The 19,673-nt window shown below is 42.0% G+C and overlaps 1 protein-coding gene across 3 annotated transcripts in view; it reads left to right on the top strand.

The window, feature by feature from the left end:
• The window catches only part of REPS2 (RALBP1 associated Eps domain containing 2), a 101,462-nt gene that overhangs the window by 72,190 nt on the left and 9,599 nt on the right, over positions 1–19,673 (top strand). For 2 of the 3 annotated variants that reach the window (XM_021409633.1, XM_021409625.1), the window contains exons 14-15: positions 6,110–6,174; positions 18,370–18,453. In XM_021409633.1, coding sequence (XP_021265308.1) covers positions 6,110–6,174; positions 18,370–18,453 — 149 coding nt within the window. The remainder of the gene's footprint in view (positions 1–6,109; positions 6,175–18,369; positions 18,454–19,673) is intronic. The other variant, XR_002442535.1, reaches the window with a different exon arrangement.

The raw sequence follows: 19,673 nt of genomic DNA, 5'->3' as shown, positions 1-19,673 counted from the left end.
AGCTGCAAAGGGTAAGAATAAAATTAATACCTGGCATGGAAATGTTTCAGGAAATATAGTTTTCTATGCTGGTGGTTCACTATGAATTATTATTTTTTTAAATGGTATGCGTCCAGCAGTTCAGTCTATTATGACAGATTTTTGGTTTGATTGGATGGGAGAAATGCAGCCACTTGCTCTTACGGGTTGATCTAAAGGATTCCAAAGACCTGATTTAGTTTCACCCTAATCTTGGCATCCTTCCTTGCTGCTATACCCAGTGAGCTGAAGGCCTCAGCTCACTTTAATAGGATTTTAATAGGACTATGATAAATTTGTGGGCTTTTTCTCTGGACTGCTCTTCCTTGATCAAATAACAGTAAAGGAACTGAGGATTTGTCTTGTGTGCTATGGAGGCTGGAGGCAGAGTGGCTTGGCTGGATAGGATGATACGGCCTATTCTCAGAATGCAGAATTACATCCTGATGTTTGTTTTAGAATGTTAATCTAGCTTCGTATTGAAAAACCTGCTTTTTTATCTAGTGTGGTGACCTGTTATGGCTATTAAACTTTTGTGATTGCTAAAGTAGGGCAGGAAAATGGTCCTGGCTTCTTGCCATGCTGATAGTCCACTCCTAAGTGTAAACACGCTAAGAGATGTGGTTATTGCTTGAAAGCCTTATCATTGCCTTTGTGGGAGTAACTAGTGCATGAAAATGCTATCATTTACAGCAATACTTGTGATGCAGGCACTTGGACGTACTTAAATCTCTTTTACTGGTACCTGAACAGTCCTTCCACCGTGCTATCTTTAAGATTGCATTTGCATTGCTCCATCTGGTGCAACCACCACCAAGCTGCACTGTAATGACACACCTGTGGGAGTACCGGGTCTGTGAATACCCTTCCTGCAGTCTTCCTTCAGGGAGGAAAATCTGTGGGTAGCTCTTGCTCCCTACACCTGCAAGGGGTGTGCTCCCTTGGTACAGTTCCTTGCTTTTTTCTAATTGCTTGTTTTCTTTGATGTGGGGAGGCATTTCAAAATGCTGTTGAAATGGGCTGGAAGACAGGTGGGGCCTGTGCATCTGGATTGCAGCTCCTAGGCCATTGGATCACATCATCACCATTGGAGGTGTCATGGGGGGGGCACAACTCGGAGTGGGAGGATGGTGTTTTCAGAGCAGCTGAAGGGCGGAATTACCACGTCTTTGTGGTATATCTTGTAGGGAAATACTTAAGGATAATAACGGACCAAGCATTAGGTTACTGTTTGAAGGGAGGTTACTCCATCTTCCCCTGGGGTCCTTTTGTGCATGTCCGTGTCCCTCTAGTTCTCTCAGCCTTTATGCAGGATGTGGGGACTTGTCTCCAAAGAGTTGATAGCACACAGCTTACCCAAGCTCTGGGGTGCGCACCTGAAAATACGACATCTACCTGTTTGTATCTATCAGTCTCATTGCTCTTGTTCTCTTTTTGGGATCAGACCTCCCTCTCTCTATATTTCTGTTTGCTTTTAAAGCTTGTGTGATATCATCGCTAACAGCAGGAACTGATCGGTGTGAGGCTCTTTCCCAGGAGGGGAGGCATTCTAGAGTAGCCTAATAGTACAAGTCACCTACTGATACGCATACAAATCTAGGAGTATGTATCTCTCGCTATTGCCTTCTTTTAGAGTAGTGGTGCTAGAGGAAGCTGAAAGAGGTATCATTTGACATTAAATTTCTTTTTCATTGCCTTGTGCGGAAAATAGCTTTTTTCATTACGTTGCTATTAGTCCTCAAAATTTAACTAACTAGCAATTGTGCTCACGTAAGCATGATTTCCTTCTAACAACAGGCCAAAGATGTTCTGCAACAGCAGGAATTTTATGAATATTTCATGAGTAGCTTAAGTTAGAATTTGCAGGATTAAATAGAGGAAACTGGGTCAAATGCACACGGTATAAGCATATAACTTCTTTAATGCTGAATTAATGTATGGCCTATTTTGAAAGCTGAAGAAGTGTTTTGTTCTGTTTTTAATTCGACCTTCTTATGGTAAAGAAATGTTTTCCCTTTGGAATTTTGTTGAGGGCAAATCCCAGTAGTCTTCCAGGGCTTCTTGGTGTGTGGGGCTTTGCCACCACATCAGGATGTGCTTTTCCAGACAAACTAGTGCCTTTCTGCTTAAAAAAATTCCCTACTGCTTTTCTAGGTGTATCAGTGAGCTGGAAGAGTCAGGGAGAAGGACAGCAGGTGTAACATCTCTAGAGCAGTGCTCAAGCTGAGGCCACTTTTCAGTACTCCTGTAGTACTGCTTTTGAGGGCCTGCTGAAGCATAAGACAGCAGATTTAAAAAGATGCAGCCTGGAGGGGCTACATACAGTTGACAGGGCCAGAGGAGCAGCTGTGGGCAGTGCCTGTGGTTTGCTTCTCAGACCCTCATGGCAGCAGCGCCCTGCTTAGTGTCATGCTCAGTAGGAAGCTTGTATGGCATGTGCTCCTTGCCTGAGCTGTCTGGCCTGCAGAGGTGATCTCCTCTTGGTGACAAGCAGTGGTGGTGATGTTAAGGCAAGGTGCACTCATTGAAGCACAGCTCCCACGAGATTTCCAGAAGATAAACGTATTGAATTGAGCATACATACTTGCTGCTGTTAGAAGTGTGCAGCTGCTTGACCTACAGAGCATTTGTGTTTGAGTTGGATTGTGTTCGTTTTCAAATACTGTTATTATCTGTAACTGCCAAAGCCGCAGCCAGTGCTCAGATAAATGAAATAATAATCTGAAGTTGAGACTGAAAGAAAGGAAGCCTTCTTACTCCACTGTTCATTTCTAAAGATAGAGAATCTGGAGAGGACATCATGCTGGTATTGCAGTGACCTAATAGATGGAGCTACTTAACACAAGAGAAGGGATTGTAGTTGCTTTATCTGCCGTTTTTTTCCAGATCTGTTTCACACCTGTAGGTATGTTAGTGGCTCCCTTGCATAACCTTGGTTGGGTTGTAATTGTCCTATATCCCTCTGCCACTGTCTGCAGTGATATTAGGCTTCATTTTGATTCAAGAGACGATGATACAGAAGATGTAAAAAACAGAATGCTATAGTCATAGACTCATTAAGATTGGAAAAGACCTCCAGTGTCATCAAGTCCAACTGTCAACTCATCACCACCATGCCCACTAAACCATAAACCTCTTGGGAGCTGTGTATAGTTGACACGACTGTTCTTGATAATTTAATCCATACATTTTTATTTTCATGTCACTGACTTCGTGGTTAATACTTTATGTCTTCATATTTTCAACCATGTAGACATTTTTAGGGTTGGTGTATAAAATATGCAAATAGCTAAGCTGTAACAAGGGTTGTAATAGTCTTTGTGTCTATTTAAAATATACATAAAAATAAAAAGTCTATAAATGTAATTGCTTGTTTAGCATTATTGTGGTGGAAAACGTTCCTATGTTTAATATTGCATTTTTTTGACTATTCAAATAACAGTGCAAGATGGACTGTCTTACCTCTTTACCAGTGCAAGTGCTGAGCGCTCAATGCGACAGGAGCCTGGGGAGGGTAAACCACCTAAGGAGTCCCATCAGTGCTTTTGATTTCTCTGTGTTGGCCTAGTCCTCCTCTCTGCAGATGCATTTGGAAAACCTCATTTGTCCTGTAGTATTTTCCCATGATTGTTTTAAGGTGTTTTAAGCAAACCAAACAGCAGCTGGACTTATGTGATTGCTACCTTCCCTTTGTGCTAGTTCAAGATAAAAGCTGAAATTGTGTTATGCTAAAGAGGCCTTGAACTGACCATCAAGGGTTCATCTTCCTTCCCTTTTTTCTTGTCTTTTTTCTTCCCTTTAGAATATCTCCAGTGAGTAATAACAATAGTATACAGACCCAACACATTGCGGCTCACCCCCTGCCCCACACCATCATGGTGCTATTGACACTGTGTCGATTGAAACCAGGGCACGAGGGCAGTGCTATGCAGTGCTGATTCAAGTGATGGCAAATAATTGTTTGCATTTTGATACACTGGGTAAATGCAGGGCTCTGAACAGTGGAGAATATGCAGCCTTGCTTTCCAGTTTGATAAAAGAATTTGAGAATAGGTTTCAAGATGGCCAAAAAAATAATCAATTTATGTTTGCAGCACCGTTTTCAGTTGATGTAAGTACATGACCTGCACATTTTCAAATGAAATCAATGGAGTTGCAATCAGATATTCAACTCAAAAATCTGATCATGTCTCCTTACCAGACTTTCATAATCCCTATCTTAGCAGAGAGAAATATCCATCACTTCACTGTCATGCTTTATTCATGTCATCACTTTTTGGCACTACATACATTTGTGAACAACTATTTTCAGTGTTGAAGCACAGGAAGAATAAAATGTCATTAAAAATCTCTGATGAACTCCTTGAGAGCTCACTGAGAATGGCAGCCACTGCCATCAAACCAGAATGATGTGTTTGTTTCACAGAAACAAGACCACGTATCTCACTAGTTTTGTGGTTTTGTTCCTCCCCTTTTTGAATGTTTTAAGAAAAATATTAAAAATTAAAATGTTTTGTTACTTATGTATTAATAACATTGTAAATTTTACAAGTGTTGCTCCAAAAGCAGTGCCTCCTGTTTTATGATGCTGACCCATGACATCAGAGGCGGATGTTGGTGGTGTGGCAGTAGAGGTTGAACCTTCCCACCAATATCCCGTTACATGTTGTTGCCGTGTGACAGATGGCAGCAGAGGGGCAGTCTGACACAATGGTGTCTGACGTGGAAGTGCGGATGAAGCAAAGGAGTGGAATTGAATTCCTCCGTACAGAAAAAATGGCAGCTGCTGACATTCATTGATGCTTGATGAACATTTGTGGAGACCAACCAGTGGATGTGAGCACAGGGGGGTGGTAGTTGGTGAGTTTCAGCAGTGACAGTGGTGGTGACAGTGGGTCACTTCCGCTGGTGCAGATTGTTATGAGCACGGCATGCAGGCTCTTGTTCATTGGTGACAATGTTGAAAAACAGTGTTTTGTAGCTGAGAATTTGCTCTATCAAATAGTGTTATTGTGCTCTTTGTATCTGTTTTATTTTCTGTGGAAACAAATGGGAGGCATTACTTTTTGAGTAACTTATGTACTTGTTGCCCAAGATGATTCCTCTTCATTCAGTGTGACCCAGGCAAGCCAAAATGTTGGATGCCTGTGGTTTAGGCTTCTCTTTTTCGAATTCCATGACAGATGTTTTCTTTATAGCCTGTGCTCTATTATGAAGTGTGTTCTATGTGAAGGGAACTGAGGGCCAAGAAGATGATCTGAGGTCTGGAGCACCTCTCCTATGAAGAAAGGCTGGGGGAGTTTTTCTTGTTTAGCCTGGTGAAGTGAAGGCTCAAGGGAGACCTTATTGTGGTCTTCCACTATGCAAAGGGAGCTTATAAGAAAGCTGGGAGAGACTTTTTGCTAAGATTTGTAGTGTTCGAACAAGGGATAATGATTTTAAACTAGAAGAGGGTAGTTTAAATCAGAGGTGAGGAAGAAATTCTTTACTTCTTAAGACCATGGTCAGGCACTGGCACAGGCTGCCCAGGGAAGCTGTGGATGCTCCATCCCTGGAAGTGTTCAAAGCCAGGTTGAATGGGGCCCTGGGTAGTCTGGCCTAGTGAAAGATGTCCCCAGTAGAGGCCTACAGCAGTGGGGCTGGAGCTGTATGGTCTTTAAACTCCCTTCTAACGCCGGCCATTCTATGATTCTGTGAACTCTAACTCCACATTTGATACTAAGCATCGCTTCATTAAAAGGCTGTGATGTTAAGGGCAAAGAACAAAGTACCAAGAAGATATATACTCACTTTCTGGTGTTCTTTAGCTGGAATTGGACTTCTTTAGTTAAGGCTTTTGTGGCTGACTGGCTTCCATCTCTGCTTTTTGTCATAACATTGTGGTTTTTTACAATAATTAAATCACAGCTCATTTTATAGAACGATAAGCATTGGAGAAAGTTATTTCAAACAGGGTTTCCTCCATAAAGATCATGTTTGGTTTCTGTTATTAACGTGTTGAATGCTGCCTCATCACTGTGAATTATGGAAATAAATTTTGGTTTTATTTGTAATTAAGTGAATATGTTTGTTTTTCATGTTCCCTGTTCAGCTGTGAGGTCTGGCTGGCTGCCCCCACCACCACCCGCACTGCCCCCTCGACCTTCTGTATCTCAGGTATGGGCAAGCTTTCAGCATTTTGCTGTGTATTGTTTGCTTGGTTATTTTGCTTTTGCAGTGGTTTAGCTCAAGTTGGCTTGGACATTGTAGCCATTCTTGCTTCCAAGTTAATGCAACTCCACAGTTGGCCCTGCAGCTCTATACATGTCCTTCTTCATTGGTCTGTCTAGCCAGTGTATTGCAGTCTCAAATTACAGGCTAATTAAATCTCTTTGTAGTGAAGCTTACATGTACCCACTAGACAAAACTGTAAATTAAATGCTAGTAAGGCTACTCTACTAATAGGAGTCTGATGCCTGAAAGGTGTGGGCTTGATACCTGTTAATTTTCTTCTCAAGCTTCAAATGCTCAGAGGGCATGTGTTAAGGGAGCTGCAGCTTTTAGAGTATGCTTCACCCACTGATTTGAAAAACAGTGCTAAAAGGAAGTGAATCCAGTGCCAGTGATGTTATTCAGTTTGAGACCATAAGCAATACATTTTGTTTTGATTTTTGTCTGTTGGTTTGTATTTAGAGTATCGTCCAACCACGGCACAATGCAAAATTGATGAATTTGTGTTTATTTGCATTCAGATACTTCTTCATATTTTAGGCAGTTTTATGTTGTTGGCTCTGGCAAGTCTTAGGCAGCAGTGTGCTTCATATATTGCTCCTTTAGGTGAGGTGTTTAATAGACGACATGGCCACAGGGGAGCTAATAGCCCATTACATATAAAAAAAAAGCTTGGCGAGGCACTTTCATTGGGCCAGAAACAGTTATCACTTGAGTGCTGGATCTGCTCTTAGGAATCTGCCTATGAGCAACTCCTGCTGCACTATGCTTATGATGGAAATGATAAGGGGCTTGCTGCTATCCACAGTTGTACCAGCAGCTCATTCCTCTCTTTCTTGCCCTGCTCCCTTTTAGCTGTGTCTGAGCGCAGCTAGTTTTTGCCTTGAGGACTGCAGAGTACTCTGGTTTTAACCTGAATGATTCCTCCAAGTCTGTGTCGCTAGCCATACTGCAAATATCACATGCTCCTTAGTGCACACATCACGTTTCTGCTTTGTTTGGTGGTCCCTGGAGAGCAGTCTGAACCAACTGCTCTCATCCTACACTGGGCTGTGGGCTATGGGACCTTTCTAAAGCCACAAACAGAAGAGTCCCGTGTGAAACTCTCGATCCACTCCTTTCCAATACAAAAGTCTGTTTTCTGGAAAAAAAAAAAAAAGTAAACGAGGAGTGGTTTCCATGCCTGTTCAGTATTGAACATATAGCTGATCCTTTGCTTACATGCATCACTTACATTTACTTATTTGATTTCTTATGATTTTTAAAAGACATTTTATCAAATATATCATCAAAATATTCTTTTGACCTAGCAAAAATATACATAAACCCAGTTCTTGAAAATGTAATAAATATAATGCTTGTCATGTTTTGCTTAATTTATCACCAAATGTGCCCTTCTCTGGCAAAGGTAACAGGCAGTAGGAAAGTATGTGTGATAGGGTCATAATTCAGCTTAGCTGAGCCTTACTAATAGCATGTAAGCAATAATAAACATATGGATTACATTAGTCCAATGGGGCCCTTTATTTAAAGAGCATGAAGAAAGAGGGAAGGATATCCTTTCAAAACAGAGGCAGGATCAAAATATGAAGAAAAGCCATGATGTTGACATGATGCATTCAGCTTTTTCCTGTCTCAGAATTTACCAACCTCTTCTTAAATTTCCATTTTAACTTAATTTTCAACAATGTTATTGAAAATCCTATAGTATTGCCTTAACACTGTGCTGTATGCCTGCAGGTAAGTACTGCTAATGACAAATATAGGTTGGAAATGAAGCGAGCCTCACGTATTTCAGGGGCTGTGCACCACGTAAGCATGCTTATGGTATGATTGTTTTGGCTCAGGTTTGGAAGTCAGTTATGGAGGAGGAGAGGGAAACAATTTCTTCTGAGGACTACAGTTTTCTATGGATGGATGAGAAGCAGCATGGACCAGTTGGCTTTTCAGAGTGAGATTAGAGGGCTCCTGTGATGTAAAGGCCAAAGTGCATAAAAGGGAGCTACCAAGGGATAGCTTAACTAATAGCAATGTAGAAACAGTATCTTGATCTTGGTCCATGGTTGCTGCTGTTTTTAGTAGAATTTATTTCAAACTTTAGGGAAACATTATTTTTCCTGTCAGATCCTCCAAGGTAATCCTGCTCAGCGAGTTACTGAAACGCTGGTTAGTCACAGCATGCCAAGTGTCTCCAGTTGTATCGCAGACTTCTTAAATTATTTCCACGTCCAGCTCTGCCTCCACAGCACTCCCAGCTGAGTAATGGGGGAGAAGGACTGGATGAGTATGGCACAAGCTGAAACTTAGAGCTACTATTGCTGTGGCCTCCACTCAGTGCAACCTTACTGTGAGACTTGAATCTTGAGATCCTGAGATGAATTGACTAGTTCATAGGGAAAAAACAGTGAGGCTGGCTTCTCTGGTGTGGGTCACTGCTGCCAGTCCTACCTTTGGTAGGGAGACACCTTCACAGATGTGGCTATGGCTGTCCTTACCTCTGCACCAGCTCTTAGTTGGTGGGTTGATTCTGTTTCTTCTGGATGGCCTCTAAAAAGCTATGGTAACTCATAGAATCATAGAATCCTTAGAGTTGGAAGGGACCTCTGAAGGCCATCTAGTCCAACTCCCCTGCAATGAACAGGGACATCCACAGCTACATCAGGGTGCTCAGAGCCCTGTCCAGCCTAACCTTGAGTGTCTCCAGGGATGGGGCATCCACCACATCTCTGGACAATCTGTGCCAGTGCCTCACCACTCTCACTGTAAAAGACTTTTTCCTTATATCCAATCTAAATCTACTTTCTTTGAGCTTGAAGCCATTTCCCCTAGTTCTATCGCTGCAGACCCTGCTAAAGAGTCTGTCCCCTTCCTTCCTGTAGCTCCCCTTTAGATTCTGAAAGACTGCTATCAGGTCACCTTGGTAACTCCATCTCCTCCATATTTTTCTCCATTGCCAAAGTCAGCGTTTTGTCAACTTATATCTCCATTAGTCCAAAAACTGTACCCAGGTTTTCCTCGGAACTTTCACCAGGCTTTTCTTTAATGCATTGATGCTTTCACCTGAAGTAGCTGTGGCAACTGCAAATGAGTTAAATAAAGATGGACAAAAGGCAAGTTTACGTAGTGTGGAGAGGTACTGCAATTCATTTTTCCATTATCTCTGATTTATGATCTTTTAGTCCAAATTCCAACTCATATCTCTCTGCTCCGCATACTGTTTTGAATTGATGTTTCCACTAAGATGTTGTGAAATGTGGTGTGAATTGCCTTATTAGAACCCTCAATTCATGTTGCTTTTCTTTTGAAAGAAAAAAAGAAACCAGTTTTTGCCTAAATTCCATGAAAGGCACTTAGAAAGAGTTTGTATGGAAGCAGGCTTATGTAAAGACTAGTGTTTTATTTTGGTTAATATGTTGTTTTTTTTTTTTGAAGTGTTTTCATTTTACTACTTTGTATATGCTTGTGTGCAACTTAACTGACATCTTCTGTAGTCCCTAATAGTACACCTCACACTTTGAAAATCTTTAGTAGCTGCTTGGGTTTAAGAACAATTTTATTTGTATCAGTTTTCCTTCATCTTGTGACCACAAATTCTTAATATGCTGCAAGCTATTCTAGTGACTTAGAATGCTGACCTTACCTCTCTTGCTTACTTCCCAGGACAAGCTATAGTTATGGCTTTTCTGGTCTGTTTTTTTTTTTTTTTATTTAAGGCACAAGTTGTTAGGCATTTTGGACCCCCCAAGTGATAGTACATAGAGCAGGCAACCTGCAGGTTGTTGAAATATTCAGTGTGGTGCCATTTTTCTTGATGCTGTGTTCCTAACGTAATGGTAAACGTAAATCATCTAGAAGAAATGAAATAACAGTGGTCCCAGAACTTTGTGTCAAATCAGGGTGTGCACAGAAAATCTGCATTATTTTTAGAGGTAGTAGGGATCACAGTAGGAGGGCAGCAGCATACGCTGCTGATTCTCAGTGGTACAAATTTCAAACAGGAAATAACTTCGGGTGCTGTGAATAACATTCCACTGGAACTGAGCTGGAACGGAACATGTGTATGCACATCTCACATAAGCCTCTATTATTATTTTTTCAATGGAAAAAAAGTTTATTACTTTTGGCTTTTAAGCATACAGAAGCCATTTACTGCTGTTGCTTACTATGGAAGATTTAGTAACGTACTTATGTTAATAGGAATTATGGATGAACACTGAAGAGCAAGTAAAACTTAAGGATTTTTTCCAGCATAACTCACTATCTGCAGCGTTGCCCAATTAGATCAACATTCCTTTATTTAAGTTACTCTATTTCATTATCTTCCTGTCCTGTAGTGATGGTATCCTGCTGGTACAGCATAAGGGGATTTGAAAACTGTGGGACTGGAAGAAAAGCCTGTATATCTTGGCTGAAAAAAAAAAACATGTTCTTGGTCTCTTTTCCCAGAGCCTAAATTTTAAGCCTGTTGGTTTTGCAAATTAGCTCTGATTTGTGGTGGACTTTCCTTTCCTACCAGTTCCATGCTGGCAGTTTTGATGGGCACTGACAAAAATTATAGACTAAGGCAGTGTTCTAGTGAAGTTGGAGTAGGTAGGCAGTTGTTAACGTAATCAAGTTGTGAAGCATCCTGAGTACCTTGCAGCAATAAAGATTAAAATCTCACTATGTTATATGAGCTCACAGTTAAGCTGTCAGTTTAGAGGCCATCGTTAGCATTAGTTACTATTGATTTGGTGAAATCATGGAAACAATGCTGTGAGAGATGATAGGAGGGTCACCCTTCCCAGTTACAGGCACCTGGCTTTGTTGGAAAGCTAAGATATTCTTTTGAACTTATTGAATGTTTTGCTCTCAGAATGTTACTTGATACTTCTAACTCCTTGAAGCCTTTTGGCTGTTCATCATCATGAATTGCAAGTGAAAACTGGGACCCAGTTCAAGAAATGTCTGTAACAGCAACTTAAATGTGCCCACGCTGATCTGTGGTGCTGAGGCCAAGAGGTGGGGGAGGAAGGGCTCCCATCCATCCTGCTGAGAGCTCCTGGTCTCCTGAGTGGGATGGCCACATGCTGGCTCCATGATGGAAGCTGGTCCTGGGGCTCCTCTCTGCCAACATCTGGCTTTGCCTAGATAAATTCGGAGATCCTGACAGACTGATCTTGGTAAGTCTCCCTTGGGTATTGTAATTTTTTCCCCCACTTTGACCAAAAGGACCCACACCTGGTGGTCCCCTGGTCGCCTTGTGTAGCCTATACCTTTGACATCTGGGTAAAGACTGAGCTGCTTAGAGGATGAGAGAGAATTTGCTGAGCTCTGTTACGGGGTTGTCTGTAGAAAATTTGCAGCCAAATGAGGTGCCTTCTTACTGTGTAAAATTATGTGAGGAATATGTCCTGCTGGCAAGACATCTGGACCTTTATGAGAAGGAACTTTTTTGTTGTGGGAAAAAGGAAAAAAAGGATTTTGCTTTTGGCAGTCCACTATTTGCACACATAATGGTACTCTCCCAAGCAGCCATGTTATATTGAACCAAAGGAGTACTTTTTCAGCTTGCATTTATAATCACTGTGCAAGAAAATGGTGGGGGTTTGTGATTGTCTCTGCTGTTTTGCCTGCAGATTAACATATATTGTATAATCAGTGTATTAGGTACTGAAGATGCCTGTAACTATAATAAAACTGAAAGTCTTCTGTAGCATGAAAGACTTCACCATCTGCCACTCTAGTATAATACAAATGGATTATCCTCTTCTGTCATAAAAATTATATATTAAATCTAAAATGGCTAGGCAAAATAAATTATGGTTTGAGAAGTGATAGAAACTAGCACAGTTAGAATTGAATTTGGGAAATAGTTGATGGTTGCCATAAAATCCTTTCTAAAGAGATTTCTGGGAGAGTGGTGGAATAAAAGCCAGTATCTTAATTAAAATGTGTTGTAATAACTTTTTGAATTTGGCTTCACATTTATCGTAAAATCAACAACAGAGCAAGCCAAGAATCCAGTGCCTGTATCTCATGTGGAAGGCGCATACCTCTTCCTAGCTCACATTCATCTGGTTTTGTAGAAGTGGAGTATTGAAACAGGTTGTTGTTAATGCTTCCATCTGGGTCCTATTCTTTCGTTGCGAATGGGCTGAATGTTGCAGCAATTTATTTGTATTTGCTGCCTTTTTCCTATACCTTATCGGCAGCCCTCAGATAGCTCAGGGAAAGAAAAAGCTTATCAAAACTTCAGGGCTGCACAGTGTGCTGAGGAAGCAGACGGCACACCGAGACCCCGGGAGCTTGTTGCATTTGCATCCCTATGGGTTTTCTTTCTGTCTTATCATTTTCAGTTTCTGTAACAAGCAATAAAAGGAATTGATGATTCAGTGTGGGATACACTAGACTCACAGAAAGTGGAATTGAGACATCTTCACTTCTTAGAAATTGCCACTAAACACAAAAAAAAAGAGTGAATGTTTAGAAAGGAGAAAATACCTCTTAAATGAACTTACTTAGAGATGATAGAAGATTGCAATGGGCACATGCTGAGCATTAAGCGTATTTAGTATCCTACTTTTTCATACAGATAAGCTGTTCTCAATGCTTTTTTTGCAAAGCTAAGCAGTGACACTGTATAGGTAATGATTATGGGCTATTCCAGTGAATGCACAGAGATAATTTCATTTCTGCAAGTGGTGCCGTTGACTACAATGGTGCTATTTCCATGTGTAAAGTTAGCCTGGAGCTAAGTGTGGGCTGGACTCAGTTGTGTGAAAGATTGAATATATACTTTACCTCTTGCAAAAAGGCTCTCAGGTGACAGAACTATGAAAGCTCCATGAAGACCTTCTGTTCTGGGAGACCAGTTATGAACAGGACTCTCTTGAGAAATAGGTATGAAATCTACATATTATTCAGCATTGCTGAACAACAACAACAAAAAAACCACCTGGAAATGGAAGCAAAGAACTAATTGTAAAGTGATGCGTTCTTGTACAACTAAGAAAATCTTTCATCTGAGGCTTTCAAAGCCCTTAATACTTAAGTGAGTATTGCATCTTCTTTGAGAAAGGTACTGTTAAGCATTGTCTTGTCGAGCAGTGAAAAGGTTATGGCTGGCTGGTCCAGGATCAGACCATGAGACAGAGCATTCACATTTCCTAATTCTCTTTCCCTAATGATGAGGAATTGTCTGTCCTAATGCTCAGTTCTGGCTGTTGGCCATAGGTTGGTCTCAGGCTGTGACCATTTTACAGAGACTTTATTGGCCAGTTTTACCTTGTGTCAGGAAGAATGAGGATAGGACTCTTCCTAGAAAAAACAAGAATGGGAGAATATATGAGTGGGGGAAAAGGAGATACCACCTCTTAATAACTGGATGTTGATCTTTGCAAAGAGAAGCTCTTCAGGAGACTTGGAAGAACCATAGAATGATTAAGGTTGGAAAAGATCGCTAATATCATCTAGTCCAGGTATGTCCAACCCATGGTCCAGCACAGCTTGTACTGCAGCCACCACTGCCCTGCACCATCACGGTGTCAGCTCTGCCCTGCTGAGGAGCCCAGCCCCAGGCACGCACCCATCGCTCAGCACCAACTGAACATTGGTCTGATATTAATGCTGTCTGGGCTGAAACCAGGGCACGGGGCACAGTGCAGTGCTAACTCAAGTGATGGCAAATAATTGTATGCATTTTGATTCACTGGCTAAGCACAGTCCTATGAACAGTGAAAAATATGCAGCTGTGCTTTCCATTCTGATACAGGAATTTGAGATCAGGTTTCAAGACTGCCAGAAAATTATCAGTTTTTTGGTAAATTTGTGACTCTATTTTCAATCAACATAAATACATGACCTGCAAGTTTTCAAATGGAATCTTTAGAGTTGCAGTCAGATATTCAACTCAAAAATCAGATCATGTCTCTTCTGGACTTGCATAATTCTTATCTTAGCAGAGAGAAGTACCCTTCGCTTCACAGTCACGCCTCATTCGTGTCATCGCATGTTGGCACTACCTACATTTGTGAACAACTGTTTTCAAGGATGAAGCCCAGGAAGAAAAAGATATCATCAAAAATCTCTGATGAACACCTTGAGAGCTCACTGAGAATGGCAGCCACTGCCATCAAACCAGAATGATGTGTTAGTTTCACAGAAACAGGGTCACATATCCCACTAGTTTTATGATTTTGTTGCTCTCCTTTTTTATGTTTTAGTAAAAAAATATTACAAAGCAAAATGTTTTGGTGCTTATATACATTAACTATAGTATATATTTTATGAGGGCTGCTTCAAAAGTAATGCCTCCTACTGTATTCTGTTGGCCCATGACATCAGAGGCGGATGTTGGTGGTGTGGCAGTAGAGGTTGAACCTTCCCACCAATATCCCGTTACATGTTGTTGCCGTGTGACAGATGGCAGCAGAGGGGCAGTCTGACACAATGGTGTCTGACGTGGAAGTGCGGATAAAGCAAAGGAGTGGAATTGAATTCCTCCGTACAGAAAAAATGGCAGCTGCTGACATTCATTGATGCTTGATGAACATTTGTGGAGACCAACCAGTGGATGTGAGCACAGGGGGGTGGTAGTTGGTGAGTTTCAGCAGTGGTGGTGGTGACAGTGGGTCACTTCCGCTGGTGCAGATTGTTATGAGCACGGCATGCAGGCTCTTGTTCATTGGTGACAATGTTGAAAAACTGTTTTGTAGCTGAGAATTTGCTCTATCAAATAGTGTTATTGTGCTCTTTGTATCTGTTTTATTTTCTGTGGAAACAAATGGGAGGCATTACTTTTGGAGTGACCTAGATATATGCAGCCCAAGATGATTCCTTTTCATTCAGTGTGGCACAGGCAAGCCAAAATGTTGGACACCCATGATCTAGTCCACCCATCAACCCTTCACTGAAAGAATAAACTGTGATGCTCTTTTCTGTGATCACTTAACTCTTCTTCCCAAAATCAAGATATTTTCAGGCCTGACCTGCAAAATGTCTTTTGCACTGCTGGTAGTGCACATGAGCAGGATTTTCTTTACCCAACTACAATAACCCTGGATGTGGAATCAGCCATACTAGTACTTGCTATTTCAGAAGCTTGCTTCATTCTGTGGACATGAATGAGACACTCCCATCTGAGCACTTTCACACTATTGTAACTGAATTTTCCTTTGGAATACCATATTGCATAAGCAGTATGATCTCTCTAGATAGTCGAGACTTCAGATTCTTGAGTTTTACGAAGCACCACTGAATAATTTTAAAGCACAATGTAACAGTGAGAGATTTCCAAGATACAGGAAAAGTTTCTTATTGCTGTAATGGAGGGAGGCAGTTTATTGTTGTTCGTCTTGTAAACGTGTTTGTAAAGCCTCTCAGGCCTTGCCTGGGGGACTTGGTTGGGTTAGTTGAATCAGCAAACCTTTGCATTGATGCAAGTTGCAGTTCCACAAAAGACTTTTGCCAGGGTTAAGTGGTGTCAGGCCCTGAACACAATCCACTGCAGCAGCGTACAGATTCTTTACGCTTGGGCACTTGCGTCAGAAGCTCATCACTTTGAGAAGTCTTTTTCATAGGTGGGAACTCAGAGCTCTGCTGGCAAATGATTAATGCATGGAACCAGCTTCTGCGTGACCAGCAAATGACGGGCTCTGAAGAGCCGAGGCTTATGGTGTCAGCACCTGCTGCCTGCCCGCTTTGTGGGGCAGGATCAGTCTGCAGGCTCTGAATAATGCTGACTGCTATTAATTGTGCTCTCCTCTAAGCAAAACGCTGAGAAATGGCCTGTCCCACGTGCCACTAGGTGGCACTTTAGGGACATGGCAGCCGCTCGGTTTCATTCATTATGCATGGATTGCATCGCCAGAACTAGTTCCTTTTTTATTATTATTTTTTTCTTGTTCAAATGTAGGTATTTATCTCTTTTTACCATCTGCCTGCTTCAAACAGTCCCTGCCCCACTGCCAGCTGGGCTTTGCAGGCTGCTCTGTGTGCAGCCCCTCACACCAGCCTTGTGGCCTGGCCTCAGCCTGCAGGTACCACAGCCCTGCAGCTGCCATGGCTGTGGGACTGACAGCTACATCACAGCACTCAGCTGGTCATATATATATATATATATGATGTATCATTTACTCTTGCTGTCCCTAAATAAGTGGTTTGTCAAAGTGATGTGTTTCGATACCAACTTCACTGTGTGGTTCTGCTGGCTATTTGAGCTTTGCTATCCCCAAATCATTTGTGGAAGCCCCATAGGTCTGCCCGACTGCAGTTAGCAGTGCTTTGAGCCTTGAATTCTTTCAAATGTATAGAAGGGGGTTGTAGAAGTCAGGGAGGTTATGGGCTATTCAGATTGCTGATAAAGAAATGTTATGTTGCATTAAATGCATTCTTAAAGGTCTTTGATTTTTGTAGACAGGAAAAGAGATTGCCTTTTCCATTTCACTCTCCTATTTGTACCAGAAATCAACAGATATAAAAGGAGCTCTTCAATCCACAAGAAAGGTTTCCAGAATTAAAATGTTGCTATCCAATAGCTAGTTGGAATCCAGATTCTTAAGGTACTAATATTCAAATAGTAGTGGAAAGTTACAGTAAGTTTATTTTTATTTTGCCATCAGATAACGCTACAGATGTGGCACACTTAGAAGAGGGGGAGAGCAATCTTGTCAGCCAAGACAAATTTTCCTCCTCTCCAGAGGAATTTCACATGTATTTAAAAAAAAGATCACAAATCTCTCTCCTCTGTGTACTTGTTCAACATTGTATGGTTGAAGAGCGGCAGTAACCTGACAGAACTGCTTTTCCCCTGCAGCTTTCTGCTGAGCTCTTATTGTTTTTGTTACAACAGAAAGGGAAGTGGAATGAAAAAGAAAAGCCCTTCATTTTTAAATACACCAAATTCTGCACATTCTGTCATTTTTTAACCTATGGTTAAACGCTGCGAAACTTGTGACTGCTCCAGAGCTTGATGGGTCTAAGCAGAAATCTCCTGGCAACAGCAAATTAGGTTCTTCAGTGTGTGACAGGTTATTTTTTTGGCTAAAATCCCAGCCCCTTTAAAGTTTGAGGTTTGCCTTGAACTCCTTTTTTTTCTAAACACAAGATTTCACCTGGGTGGAAATGAGTCTTTTTGGAGGAGAGAGCACGATGGCAGGCTGCCTGTCCTGCCTGGGGGCCGCTGTCAGCTTGGCTCCAACTTGACAGGAGCTGGGAAAGAGGAGGAGAGGCAGCCTGCAAGTGCCAAGCGCCCTTCAGCTTCCCCGCTGCTGCCTGCCTTCCCATCTTCAAAAGCCAGCTGAGGCTTTCTAGACAGAAAGCAGGCGTGCCCTGTTTGTACCGTGTTTGCTGTAGCATGCCCAGGGATGGGCAGCTCCAAATCCCGGTGCCCTCGCATAGCAGATGTGCAGTGCCATGTCCTGCTGGAGCAAATCAAATGGTGCTGGAAGATCTCAGCACGGGCACCGCCAAGGGTTAGCCCTCCTTCTGATGCTCCTCTGTGTCAGACATGCTGCTGGGAGGGAGCTGTGGTTTGCTGAAGTGTAGACCTATGCTTTGAGGGTTCAGCTTGGTTTCTGTTTGAAACGTGAGAAAGGAGGAAGGAAGGAAGAAGATTATTTGCCTTTTTCTTTTATGGCTTGTGTTTTCAGTAACTTTACTGGAATTTTTGGTATAATTCATACTTTCTCACTCCAGCCTTACCAGCTTCAAAGACAGAGGCTTATGCCAGTGAATTTTCATTGGTTTTGGGAGATGATAAGGTGATGGGGTGCAACCAAGATCCTTCTAGCTTTTATCCACCCTCACCTTGTTTTTTCATTTGAGTACCTAGGCCTCAGGGAGAGCCCTGGAAGAAATTCTGGGAACGAGGTCATTTATATTTAGAGATAGATATAGTTCCTAACTTTTCTCAGAAAGAAACAAAAAAAACAACTTTTCTCTTATTTCCTACCAGAATAAAACGCAAGAAAATGGTTTCATTAGAAGTCAACAAAAGACATATGTCATCCATTCAGCTGTCACCCTAGGACTCTTATTTCCCCTACTGTTGAATTGTTAAAGTAACTTTTCTTTTGTGTATAATGTTTCCTTTCATTGACGTTATTGTGTGTGACTGCTAGTCGTTTTGTGGGTGTAGCAATGACTGATTTGTTGTTACAGACAGAGCAAGTATCTGAGGTTGAATTACATCCTCAGATGAATAGACCCCCGTCGCAGGCAGAAGAAAACAGCTCAGCAAAAAAGGTGAGACCCGCGTGTTGTACTGCTGTTGAGTGATTTGCCTTCATCAACAAATGTAGTTGTTTTAAGATTTAAAGCAATTAAACTGAGGGTTAGGGTTACGTTTTTACATGTTTACCTTCTCTGGAGGTCAAGACGCTAGAGAGAACTGGGATGGTATGTGACATCAGCTCCGATAAATCATTAAGAAGGCTCTTAGTGCATACACATCAATGCGTGTGCTTTAAGAAAGGCAGGTTGCCATTTGTTTCAAATCAATTGGGGCTTGTGGAGCCTTAGGGGAGACAAAAAAGGATTTGATTGTACTTGACCCCTGTCTCACTGTAATTCTTCCAAATTGTGATGCACTTCTTGCTTCCAGTTATTAAGGATTTCGTTTTGATGTAAACATACTTCTTTGCTAGAGGTCAGAATCTGCTACTAAATATACATACAGTGGGGGAGGTTTGTTCAAAATATTTGTTTGAGGTGTGCAATTTCAAATATCCTTTTGTATGAACACGTGATTTGTATGAAGCAATCACTGAAGTTGCAGTGGCATTCTTCACAGAGCCTGGCTTATGAATGGAGTGGCCCTAGCAGTGTCTGTGAGCGTTTCCCTGCTCCTGGTCATGTTCCCTCTGCCTCTTTCCGTCAGCCCCAGCCAAAACAGATTTTTGATAGGGGGCAAAGGCAGATCCTCCCCTCTCCGTCCCCTTCAGCATCCAAGGAGCATCGACAAAACATTTGCTTAGCCCAGTCAAAAACTGCTGCCAGGTGGTGTGTCTAGTACATACCTTGCCAGGGAGTATCATCACACTTCCTCCCTAATGGGAGGTGCAGACAAATGCTCTGATGTCCATTCCTGTACATGATGAAGCTTTCCAGGCAGTGTCCTCGCTCCACCTGTGCTCACCACATGCTACTTCTAGCCTAGCCCCGTTTGCTTCATGCTGTTTTGCAGCCCTGCTGGGATGATGAAATTCTTGTGGTTCACCTTCTTCATGCTCATCCTCTCCTCACTGGGCTCCCAAAAATACAGAGCAGTGCCTGGCTGTAGGGTGCAGAAGGCACACTGTTGGCACAGTGCTGATTCACCTTGGAGGGCTGGTGCAACAACAGCCAAAGAGCCCTTTTGCTTTTAGGTATTGGATATTTCTCCCAGTACTGTGCTTGAAATGGAACACAGATTAATCCTGTGGATTTTGTATTATGTTGGAGTTGTAAGGTAGAGTGGGATTGCA

The sequence above is a fragment of the Numida meleagris genome, chromosome 1, assembly GCF_002078875.1.
Source record: "Numida meleagris isolate 19003 breed g44 Domestic line chromosome 1, NumMel1.0, whole genome shotgun sequence".
NCBI classification, from domain to species: Eukaryota; Metazoa; Chordata; class Aves; order Galliformes; family Numididae; genus Numida; species Numida meleagris.
This window is presented reverse-complemented; position numbering and strand designations above follow the sequence as displayed.